This window comes from Anomaloglossus baeobatrachus, chromosome 4 (assembly GCF_048569485.1).
Source record: "Anomaloglossus baeobatrachus isolate aAnoBae1 chromosome 4, aAnoBae1.hap1, whole genome shotgun sequence".
Lineage (NCBI taxonomy): Eukaryota > Metazoa > Chordata > Amphibia > Anura > Aromobatidae > Anomaloglossus > Anomaloglossus baeobatrachus.
Window position 1 is genome coordinate 657,922,302 of NC_134356.1, and position 12,789 is coordinate 657,935,090.

Consider the following 12,789-nt stretch of genomic DNA (forward strand, 5'->3'; position numbering starts at 1 on the left):
ACCATGCGGCGTGTGTCAGGGTCTTATATAGACTCTGTGCCTCATCCAAGATGGAGGACACCAGAGCCAATCCGCTGCCAGAACGACAGGAGTGACGTCATGCTGGCCTATCACCGAGCAAGATGTCACAAGCACATGACCAGCGACCAATCGGCATAGAAGGTGTCAGAGACATGTGACCTCGTGTCAGCGATGATGTCACCCGCACATGTGCAATGGCTCCAAGATTGGACTTAGTCTCCGGCGCTCGCACATGTGCAGTAGCAAGAAATCTGGACTTAGTCTCCAGCGCTCGCACATGTGCAGTAGCAAGAAATCTGGACTTAGTCTCCAGCGCTCGCACATGTGCAGTAGCAAGAAATCTGGACATAGTCTCCAGTGCTCGCAGCAACCGTAACACAGACAGACAAAGGCTGACATACAAATAGAGGCAGACAGACAGAGGCAGACAGGGAAAGAGACAAACAGACAGAGAAATACAGACAGAGAGACAGACAGACAGACAGGGAAAGTGACAGATAGACAGGGAAACAGACTGACAGTTAAAGAGACCAACAGGTAAAGAGAAATGACGGAAAGAGAAAGACCGAGAGACAGACAGGGAGAGAGACAGAGACAAATAGACAAGGAAAGAGGCAGACAGGGAAAGAGACAAATAGGGAAAGAGACACAAACAGACAGGAGATAGTGAAATAGACAGACAGACAGGAAAAGAGACAGACACACAGCAATAGAAAGATAGAGAGACAGAGAGATGGATACAGAGACAGGCAAACAGACAGAGACAGACACTGATAGAGACAGACACAGACAGACACACAGATAGACAGAGACAGACAAATAGAGTGACAAAGAGAGACAGACAGAAACAGAGACAGACACAGACAGAAGCAGACAGAGAAAGAGACAGACAGAGACACAGAGACTGTGAGATGGTTACTATCCCGGGCAATGCCTGGATACTACAGCTAGTATAATATATAGAAATAGATCCCTCTGTGTTTAATGACTCTATATATCATGTAGGAATAGATCCCTCTGTGTGTAATGACTCTATAATATATAGAAATAGATCCCTCTGTGTTTAATGACTCTATATATCATGTAAGAATAGATTCCTCTGTGTGTAATGACTCTATATAATATGTGTTTCCCTTTTTGTATTGAATTACTGAAATAAATTAACTTTTTGATGATATTCTTTTTTTTTTTCATTTAGGACTTTTATGCCCCATCCTAATGTGTCCTGAGTATTGTGCTGTGGGTCTCTTTACAGTACTGACTGTGTATTGCCATCTACATCTGTATCAAGTTTCGTCAGTTTGCAGAATTGTTTTGTTAGACTTGGCAACCCTTTCAATTTTGCATTTACATAAATAAAATAGCATAAAAAAAAATCAGTGTAAATTTGTCTATAGTCTTGAAATAAATAAAGAAAAATACAGAGCGCTTATTATATAAATTCTGCCATACTAAAGCACATAGGTGTAAATTTGATTGTACACATTATTTAAAAGAGTCTTCATCGTTGGAAGTTCTCCATAAATATTACTTTTTTTCTGAAGTAATTTTTAGCTTTTTTTTTGTTCTTTAGCACTTCTGAGATTTCTTAGCCAAAAAGTCGGCCCATAGTCTCCGTAGCTCTTGTCCATGATAATGATGAGCTGTGGCAACTTTCCTAAATTTGCAATGGTTGTACTGAATCTTGTGTCCATTAAATACATTCCTTGGGGGTTCAGTAGGTGGAATCTGGAGCTCATATAAGCAAATTCCCATAAAAGCATCTTCCATGGAGATGACCCTAATTTCTTGGGCCACATCATAGATTTTCTTTGCCATGTCAGCTGAAAAGACATATCCAGGTCCCGAGCAATAGGGCGGGTAGGTATTATTTGGGTAGATTTCGTTTGGTATGTACCATTTATAAGCCTTGCTCCTCATAGGTCCAGTGTTTTTAACTATGACACCAGTGAAGTAATTTGTACGAACAGGTAAGTCTGGATAAAGAACATTATGAATCAGGTAGTCTACGTTAAGGAACATGTCATTGTCTATCTTCATGACATAGCTGGCAGAAGGACAAAATTTGGTCACCCATTCCATACCCATTAAGGTTTTCAAGGTCAAATTGTAATAGGTGTCCATGAAGTCTTGTTGAACGATGTCCCCAAAAGTCTCACTTTCCTCTTCTAACACATTCTGGGTTCGCTCAGAAGCTATTCGAGGTAGACCCACCAGAAAAACCATGACCACCTCAACATCATAAATGCTTACATTACCCCATGTTTCTCGGATTGTATGTCTAGACTCCAAATCTTGGCACTGTCCTATCACCATTATAACAAGGAAAGGCTTCCGGTTCTTGCACTTGTCCGGCTGGTTGATGAGGAACTTGTATGGAAATGGGTAAGGAGGAGCCAGGGGGTGCTTGAACACTGGGTAAGTCAAATTATTCACAGGTTTATTTGTCTTCTGTAATTTTGCAGAATCTTCGTTCCATTTGTTGATCATTTTTAATTTTCTTTCGTAGAAGACTAAGCACCCGAACATAAATGTTTGGACCAGGAAAACTAAGACAAGAAATTTCAAGGAACAAATTCGGCCTTTCATATTGCTTCCAAAGATGCAGACCTTACCAAGATTTCTGTAAAGATAAGAGAAAATGTTAAGAAAACAAAAATTATGGAAAAACTTAGACAGTAGTTTTCAGCAGTCTACATTATTTCCAGTAGTAAGATGCAGTACAAATAATACCTTAAAATGGCAGACATAAGGGTCATTGGCATGTCATTGGCTGCCATAGTGATCCATCAGCACCCTGGCAATCACACATTGAACACCCCCAAAACTGTGCACCTTAAATGCTGCTGTCAGAGATTGACAAGGGCATTTAAGGGGTTGAGAGCAGCCATCAGATCTTCGCTCCGGATGCTGGCTGTGCAATACTCCTGATCCCGCTCAATGACCCTGCACTCAACATCTACTGGACCTGCAAGGTGAATATTGGAAGATGGTTCAAAACCCATATTAGTTTGGGTTCCTCTTGAAGAGTTTGCACGGAGGCCCATGAGTTTCAAGTTATGCCACTGCTAAAATGTGCATATTGTTGTCAATTGTGACAAGACAAATCCCTTTTAAAATTCAATTTTTATTAAATATATCTTAAAATTCCCAAGTGATTCACCTATCTAAAGTTTATCAGGGTAATATAAATATACACCAGGGTAGCCACCCCTGTACCAGATACAATCAGAGGCAGTAAAGCCGGGGGTATGGGATCCCAAATGGGATTAATCTGGCCCTATCAGGACCTACAACCTCACACCTTCCTACCGACGGAGGTAAATCACCTTAACTTAGCCGGGCGCCCCCGTTCCTCGGTGGCTTTCCCTGACTTACCCTATTAATACCCTACCATATGCAGAGAAATGCCTGAGCAAGTAATTTCTATATTATTGGTTGGACTCTTTCCCCCACCTGTTTAATATGCTCCAATTCAGCTGGTCATTATTCATATACAGGGAGGATAGATATCACTACCCCTCCTTCAATTAATATGCTCAAATTCAGCTGGTCATTAATTCATGTATAGGGATAATACATACCCCAACCAGCTATCTAAATAATATGCTCAAAAAACAGCTGGTCATTGGTTTATGCACAAGGAACAGTAACCAAACCTGTCTAGGTCACTGGTCATCCATCAAATAAACAGGGATACTAGGTACCACAGCGCCCCAATAACCATATCAGGCTGGTGTACCCCAATTATGACCAGAATAAATTCAGATGCAGGGGAGAAAATAGTCCAATCACCAAGTCATCCCAAGAATTTAAGATAACACATTAAACTTGCTTTCAAGCAGATCCCAACCTCTGGAACAATGCCAGTCTATACAATCAATACACATGAATAAATATCATTTTAAGCTGATGCATTAACTTCCCTTTATCAAGTGCATTCGCACTGCCTCGACGCGTTTCTCCGCCCTCTAATCCGGTTCATCAGGAGGCCCAGGGAGACAGGGAAAAATTCTAATGATAGTACATGTCTTCATATGGCAGGTGATTGGACTATTTTCTCCCCTGCATCTGAATTTATTCTGGTCATAATTGGGGTACACCAGCCTGATATGGTTATTGGGGCGCTGTGGTACCTAGTATCCCTGTTTATTTGATGGATGACCAGTGACCTAGACAGGTTTGGTTACTGTTCCTTGTGCATAAACCAATGACCAGCTGTTTTTTGAGCATATTATTTAGATAGCTGGTTGGGGTATGTATTATCCCTATACATGAATTAATGACCAGCTGAATTTGAGCATATTAATTGAAGGAGGGGTAGTGATATCTATCCTCCCTGTATATGAATAATGACCAGCTGAATTGGAGCATATTAAACAGGTGGGGGAAAGAGTCCAACCAATAATATAGAAATTACTTGCTCAGGCATTTCTCTGCATATGGTAGGGTATTAATAGGGTAAGTCAGGGAAAGCCACCGAGGAATGGGGGCGCCCGGCTAAGTTAAGGTGATTTACCTCCGTCGGTAGGAAGGTGTGAGGTTGTAGGTCCTGATAGGGCCAGATTAATCCCATTTGGGATCCCATACCCCCGGCTTTACTGCCTCTGATTGTATCTGGTACAGGGGTGGCTACCCTGGTGTATATTTATATTACCCTGATAAACTTTAGATAGGTGAATCACTTGGGAATTTTAAGATATATTTAATAAAAATTGAATTTTAAAAGGGATTTGTTTTTTCACTATATATGTACGTTCTGACTATCCCAAAAAATAATTTTGATTGTTAGCAATTGTGACAAGAGGCATAACTTGACATTCCGGTGCCTGAATGCAAAACCTATAATAGTTCCCACACCACTCTATATATATTTATTAAAAATCCAGTAGGAGGCAGAATGTCACTAATATTTGCAGATGATACTAAACTCTGTCTGTATTGTGTATTTGTCTGTAGTGCATATTTTTTGTGTGTATTGTGTATTTGATATATGTATTGTGTTTTTTTTAATGTCTGTATTGTGTATTTGTTGTCTATATTTGTGTGGATCAGTGATGTTCAAAGCCATGCCGTGGCAATATTTTTGCCGTCAGGGACACTGCAGGCAGACAGGTTTCAAATGAGGTACCAAACTATGCATTCTGCCCTGTGCCGGTGTTGGCAGCAGAACGTTGCATGATTATTTAGCTAAGATTGTTAATTGGTGTGCTGGTCCAGAGACAGGTCCTTATTGTACCCCATGATCTTCACTCTCTTGTTCCTTCCTGGTGTCTTTCTGCTAGGAAAATTGTGCTCCGGTAGTAGGTAGACCTACTGGAAACACTCCCTAAGGCTGCTTTCACACATCAGTTTTTTGCAACCAGGCACAATCCGGCTTGTGCCTGATGCAACGGATCCATCTCCGATAGAGTAAAAACTTATGCGACGGATCCGGTAAAAAAACAGATCTGTTTTTTTATTTCTTTATGCTGAGAGAGACCCCATCATCACCGCACAAACGCCGGCACTATCGCTCCCATCATCACCGTACACGCAGGCACTATCGCTCCCATCATCCCTGCACAAACACTGACACTATTGCCCCCGTCATGACCGCACACGCAGGCACTATCGCCCCCATCATCCCCGCACAAACACCGGCACTATCGCCCCCAACATCACTGCACAAACACCGCCACTATCGCCCCCATCATCCCCGCACAAACACCGGCACTATTGCCCCCATCATGACCGCACACGCAGGCACTACCGCACGCATCATCTCCGCACACACCGGCACTACCCACCCATCACCGCACACACCCCGGCACTACCTCAGTGACATCCCCGCTGACAGCGTGGCTCACTTCAGCTGCTGCGTGGATCTGACACAGAGCGCTCATGTTCTACAGCGCTCCTGTCAGCTTCATGTAGCAGAGCTGAAGGCGCCGTGGGACCTCTGTAGATTCGCCGGACCTGGAGGGGTTTTTGGGGATTTTAATAAAATGGTGAAAGAGGGTGTTTTTTTGTCTGTTATTCCAAATAAAGTATTTTTTGGGTGTATGTGTTTATTTACTTTCACTTACAGGTTAATCATTGGGGATGTCTCATAGACGCCTACCATGATTAACCCCTTATTACCCCGATTGCCACCGCACAAGGGCAATTCGGGATGAGCTGGGTAGAGTCCCGGGACTGTTGCATCTAATGGATGCGGCAATTCTGGGCGGCTGCTGGCTGATATTGTTAGGGTGGTAGGCTCCCCATAACATGGCGCTCCCCATCCTGACAATACCAGCCTTCAGCCATGTGGCTTTATCTTGGCTGTTATCAAAATTGGGGGGGACTGTACGCCTGTTTTTTTAATTAGTTATTTATTTATTTTACTGTACGATATAGACCCGCCCGCCGTCGGTTGTGATTGGTTGCAATGAGACAGCTGTCACTCATCGTGCGGGCGTATCTGCCTGCAACCAATCATAGGCGCCGGTGGGCGGGGAAAGCAGTGAATACAAGATTGAATAATGGGCGGCCGGCATTTTCAAATCAGGAGAAGCCACCACAGTGTGACAGCGCCGCGTCCATGATCGGTGAGTGGGTGAGAGTGAGTGAGTGAGTGAGTCAGTGTGAGAGTGAGAGAGGGGGAGTGAGTCAGTGTAAGAGAGAGAGAGAGAGAGAGAGTGAGTGAGTGATTGATTTTCTGACAAGCAATGAATTTATATCACTTCTGGGCATGCTCAGAAGTGAAAACCGAATCCGGTACATGCTTCCGGCATTTGATGCATGCCACCGGATTCGGCATGCATAGACTTTCATTATGCACCATGCCGGACAGCGCCGCACTCGGCGCTATGCAGTTTTTTGCCGCTGGCAAAAAACGTTCCTCTCTGCGTCCTGTGCGGCCGCCGGAGTGACGATTTTTGCTGCAACCGGCAAAAAAACAGATCAAACGCGAGTGCATGCGGCATAATCCGGCGCTAATAAAAGTCTATGGAAAACACCAGGTTATATTACCACCTGCTGAGGTCCAGGACCTCAGCAGGTGGTAATATAACCTGGTGCTTCATCTCGGACGCCTTTGGTTAGCTGGTGTTTTACCTCACTTAAATCGGTGTCTGTTGTACACTGATTTCCTTTATATAAGGTCTTTTTTTTTGTCCTGCTAGTGGTCTATAATTATTACATTGTATTTAACAATGGTGGTGTCAGATAGTATGCTATACTTTTATGTACTATTGGGTATATGATTGCAGTAACTGATGACATTTATGCTCTGTATCTCACCTGGATTTATTATTGCATGGTACATCTAGTATAGTGGTATTCGGAATTTCAGTGTCAGGTTCCTGACATGGAGCCATGTATTGGGGTGTTCGTTGATTATACATATTTTAAATCTTTTTAACCCTTTCACTGTCTTGTGTGGATTCTATGTATGCACAAATTTTTGTACCAATAAAATAATTTTTTGAATTGAACAAAAACGCATTGGTTGATCGATTCCCTATACACAGCAACTCTTTTTCTCCTTTGTCTTAATACTTAATTTTTGGGGGATATTTATTCCTCTTTTTGTTGCTATTTTTATATTTAGTGTAAGGACCTACAAGCATGAGGTTCCCGTGACGAGGGTTGCAGGCTTCCATTTTATGGCCATAATACCAACTAAAACCTCTTTTTTTTTGTACAGGATACAGCTAGGGCCCTTTCTGTTATACTTAATTTTTGGAGGATATTTATTCCTCTTTTTGTTGCTATTTTCAAAAAATAAGAAGGAATAAAAATTGCTGGACAAATATCAACAAATTTGTAGATGATACAACATCGATAGCAACAAATGTAGATGGAATGAATGAGTTATTACTAGAGATGAGCAAACCTGTTTGGTAAAGTGTAAAATACTGAGTTATTATGAATATTTGTTCCATAATAATTCTACATACATTCTTATAATGTATGTATAAATGTACAGGCCTTAGCTTGGATGGAGACGTGTGTTTGAGAAGTTGGAGATTTCACTGCACAAAACACCTGTCTAGATAAATTACTGACTGGCTGACAACTCAATGCTATATTTAACTTGGTTTCTTAGCAGAAAGTCAGAAATTAGCATTGAAGGCCGTCTAAGCATTACATTAGGTCAAAGGTCAACTAGCCTCAAAGAGCTTCTATACATTCTTTAGGCCAAAGGTCAACTAGCTGGTTTTGGAAAACTGTTCTGCGCAGAACACTGCGTCTGCAGATTTAGGACCACGTGACAATGACTTAATGCATGGCCAAAAACTGAGAATGAGTTATATTGGGTTTTTGAAGACATGTTTAAAGCCATGTAAAGACACAAGTGAGGAAAAGAGGGTGTGGGGAAATGTATTTAAGCTTGACTACACTTCATAGAGTTTAGAATGCAGACCATTCTCAACCAGATGGAAGACTGCCTGCCGTGACATCACAGCTATGTAAGATAATGGACTCTTTTCTCTATCTTTTTTCTCTCTTAACTCAATTCTAACTAAAGCCAGACATTATTTTTCTGTAATGATTTTTAACCTTTATTGAATAAACCCACATATGGTTTACACCTCGATTTCTCTTCAATTATTATACTGGCTAAGCATAATATACGTCAAATCGAATTTTTAACATAAAGGTTCGCCAATTTCAAATTCGGTACGAGCCTTAGATGTTTGGGTTCAGCTCAGCAACACAAGCAGTTTCACTAAGAGTCGTCGATCTTCTGTTTTGTTCATTTTTCTGCCCCCGAATACAGTCCTGGTTTCCAAAAATGGATTTGTAATAATATTTTCTGCTTTTGTATAGGATTGTGGTGCTATCTGATGAATGGGGGATGTGTAAAATCAGTGGAGGGGGTGGGGACTCAGGAGAAGCCTTTTGACGCATGGCGCCATATTTGTTTTTTCTAAACTTTATTTCTGGATGTTCCTGCAGCCAATCAAGGTGCAGCAAACATCCACAAGGTTCAGACACAAGGGTTTCTGTGATTGACTGCCTAAGTCACATGTCTGTCTGCATATAAATAGTAGACATTTTGCGTTGGTGACATTTTGTGAATGTTAATTGTTAGGGAAGGTGCTGCCGCCGGTACCACTAGACAGTAAGCTTATCAAGGGGTTTAATGGTAGGTAGTTGAGATAGATAGGAGAGCGTTAGTTTAGAATAGGGACATATAGTGTAAGGAAACGTGTGTGTGCCACAAATCAGCACATTTCATGATAGAAATAGGGCTTGGTACTTGTAGTGCCAGCTAAAGAGTTGCCAGTGAAGCATCTAAATAGGTACTGCTACGTATTGCTCTAAAGTATGCAAAAACATTTATAGGTATTGTTAGTTAGCAATGCCTGGCCTGCTGTAAATTTTCTAGGCAACTAGCTAAAAAGTTGTTCTTGGCAATTTTAATTGCCTGCTCAAAATTACGCAAACACATTTATAGGTATTGTTAGTTATTAGTAAAAGGCAGAAAGTGTATCCAGCTCACCTGTTATTAGAGTCCATACTCTCCTCCAAGGTGCACGAGGCCTGCCGGTCAGTCCATACCGGTGCGTATAACAGAAGATTAAGAAAGAAAGGAATGGGCCCAGCACCAATTCAATAAAATATAAAAAAAATTCTTTTATTGGTATCCAGTTAAAATAATGTCGGGGAACTCACTGTACAAAAATATGTATAGCAGGTGAAACTTTACGCGTTTCGAACGAGAAAATTATCTAAAATCAGAAGAGTCCTTAGTCATAAGTTACCTGCTAGAGGGCCTGGAAGGGAATATAACTATGATTCAAGGATGGAGAATCCAACCCCAGGGGGGGAGGGGGGGAGTGTCTTGTACACCACCGCAGGAGGATGCAATCAGGGAGGGCAAAGAGGGTTAGGAAAATAACATGAAAAATTGAAAAAAAAAATTAAAAAAAATTGTTGAAAGCATTGAGCTATTGTCTCGGCTTTATACTTAGAATATATCCTCACATATGCTTCCATAGGAACAAACATTAATGGATTTCATTAATCGACCTGCTATAATGAACAATTCCTATTTTTGGTTTTGACATATAATCAATGGCACTTCGGTTTATGAGATTTGGGATTTTTTTTGTGACATTGTACTTATATAAATGACTCCTTTGGGGCATCTACTGTTGATATGCATTTCAATAATATTTTTTGTGTTTTTATATCATATAATTTTTTTTTTTTTCAATTTTTCATGTTATTTTCCTAACCCTCTTTGCCCTCCCTGATTGCATCCTCCTGCGGTGGTGTGCAAGACACTCCCCCCCTCCCCCCCTGGGGTTGGATTCTCCACCCTTGAATCATAGTTATATTCCCTTCCAGGCCCTCTAGCAGGTAACCTATGACTAAGGACTCTTCTGATTTTAGATAATTTTCTCGTCCGAAACGCGTAAAGTTTCACCTGCTATACATATTTTTGTACAGTGAGTTCCCCGACATTATTTTAACTGGATACCAATAAAAGAATTTTTTTTATATTTTATTGAATTGGTGCTGGGCCCATTCCTTTCTTTCTTAATCTTCTGTTAGTTATTAGTGCCTGGCCTAAAAAATTGCTAAGGAAGTATCTAAAAAGTGGTTCTTGGCAATTTTAATTGCCTTCTCAAAATTACGTAAACACATTTATAGATATTGTTAGTTAGCAGTGGTTAGCTTGTTGTAAATTTTCTAGGCAACCAGCTAAAAAATTGTTCTTAGCAATTTCATTTGCCTACTCAAAATTATGCAAACACATTTATAGGTATTGCTGGTTAGCAGTGCCTGGCCTATACAGTTGCTAGGGAAGTATCTAAAAAGTTGTTTTTGGCAATTTTAATTGCCTGCTCGAAATTACCGGTATGTAAACACATTTATAGGTATTGTTAGTTTTAGCATGAACCCAGTTGCTGCATTGTCTAGACAGTTGCAGGCTCTGTCTCTCCAAGTGGCTGAATTAAGGGGGTGGTAAAGCAACAAAGCACAGTCCTTTACACTGGGACAATCCGTGTTGGTGGCTGGATCATCTGAACTCAAACTACCCCTCCTCAAACAATTTTTGGGAGAGTGCAGCCAGTTTGTAAACTTTAGAGAAGCATGCAGAGTGCAGACTGTACATCCATCTACATCCACACTCCTTTGGAGATGAAGCACAGCTGGTGGGAATTGTGGTCTCACACCTGAGGTGGGACCCACAAGCATGGGCTTTTTCCTCGCCACCTGAGTCACCACCTGTGTTTTGTCAGTGGACAGGTTTTTCTCAGCACTCGGGCTCATCTATGATGATCCAGACAAGATATCTTTAGCCGAGTCTATAATCCTCTCACTACATCAGGGGAATCAGCCGGCAGAGGATTATTGTGACGAATTCTAGCGCTGGTCCATGAACACTCTGTGGAACAAACCCACGATTAAAACCAGTTTTTCAAAGAGTATCCGAAAGGTTAAAGAGGCATTGGTTATGTAGGAAACTCCTCTGTCTCTTGAGTGTGCCATCTCACTTGTAATTTAGATTGCTTCCAAAGACATGACATCATCACATGGGCTGTCCCATATTGTTTAAAGGCATAGTACTCAGTGTATGTAAACTTTTTTCTTTGCAGAAAGTAAGAAAAAATGCCTTAAAAACCTTCTTTCTCATTATTCTGGTATTTGGCAAATATAAATTATTTTGGTTCCTAATTGACATTAAATTGGGAAAGGTTTATTCTGATTTCATAAACCTGCAGATGTGTCTGTATAGACAGCGGAGGGAAAAACCTGCAGACGTATCTGTATAGAGTGGAGGGAAAAACCTGCAGATGTGTCTGTATAGAGAGCAGAGGGAAAAGACTGCAGATGTGTCTTAATAGAGAGCGGAGGGGAAAACCTGCAGATGTGTCTTTATAGAGAGCAGAGGGAAAAACCTGCAGATGTGTGTGTGTAAGGGGTGGACGGACCCCTAGTGTGGAGAAGACATTTCCCCCCCCCTGAAGACTATGTAAGGGGTGGGCAGACCCCTTACAAAGGAGCACAGTTAACCCGGAACGTTGTTATTAATAAAAATGTTTTTATTGTTATTATATTGTGTTAATGGGTCCCCCTAGTGGCCGGGAGGGACGACTGTCTCACAGAAACAGGGGGTAGGAGGAGCCGGCAGCAGAAAGGGGAGGGAGGAGTAGTGTTGTGGAGGAAAAAGGTGGGAGCAAGAAGGCAGTTGTGTCCGGGACGGGAGAGAAGAAGCGGAGCAGGGGCAGAGTGTGGGAGCTGGAAGAATAGGGAAGCCGGAGAGAAAAGGAGCGGGTGGAACCTCGAAGTGCGAAGCAGTCCCGGTGTGGGTGTGAAGCCCTGCAGGTGCGGTGCAGCAGTGTATTACCCTTAGGGACTCCACGGGATGGGACGGTCTGGTCACAGGTAGGGAACCTTCGTTTTGGGATTCGTCGTGACGCCACTCTTAGAATTGCGGTCAGTGCGGACCGCCACTGCAGGTTAAGGGATGCCTGGGGCTGATGGTGGGTGCAGTAGGTTGTAATAGCCTCCTGAGAGTAAGGCAAGCCCCAGGTCCCGGTGTATGTGGGTGGGACCACAGGTCGCAGAATGACTCAAACACAGTCCAAGAAGTCTTTTAACGTGTTTACTCACTGTTTAGAGGTCACGGTGAGATGCCCGGGCGACACTGTGATAACCAGGTGGAACCAGGAATTCCAGGAGGCCGTTCTGAGGGTAGCTGTCCGCTCGCCCTCCTTGCACTCTTTTTGTTTGGGAGGATCCCTTGCTTGAAGCGTGGTAGGACTCCTCCAGGGAAGCTGT

The 12,789-nt window shown here is 42.2% G+C and overlaps 1 protein-coding gene across 1 annotated transcript; it reads right to left on the reverse strand.

Moving 5' to 3' along the window:
- Positions 1–1,471: 1,471 nt before the first annotated feature.
- LOC142302029 (beta-1,3-galactosyltransferase 2-like) lies at positions 1,472–2,610 on the reverse strand. The gene has a single exon (XM_075343104.1). It carries the CDS (start codon positions 2,608–2,610, stop codon positions 1,591–1,593), a length of 1,020 nt encoding a protein of 339 aa, XP_075199219.1. The 3' UTR covers positions 1,472–1,590.
- Positions 2,611–12,789: the final 10,179 nt, after the last annotated feature.

Coding starts and splice junctions, on each gene's coding strand:
- LOC142302029 (XM_075343104.1), bottom strand. CDS start 2,610: ATGAAAGGCCGAATTTGTTCCTTGAAATTTCTTGTCTTAGTTTTCCTG.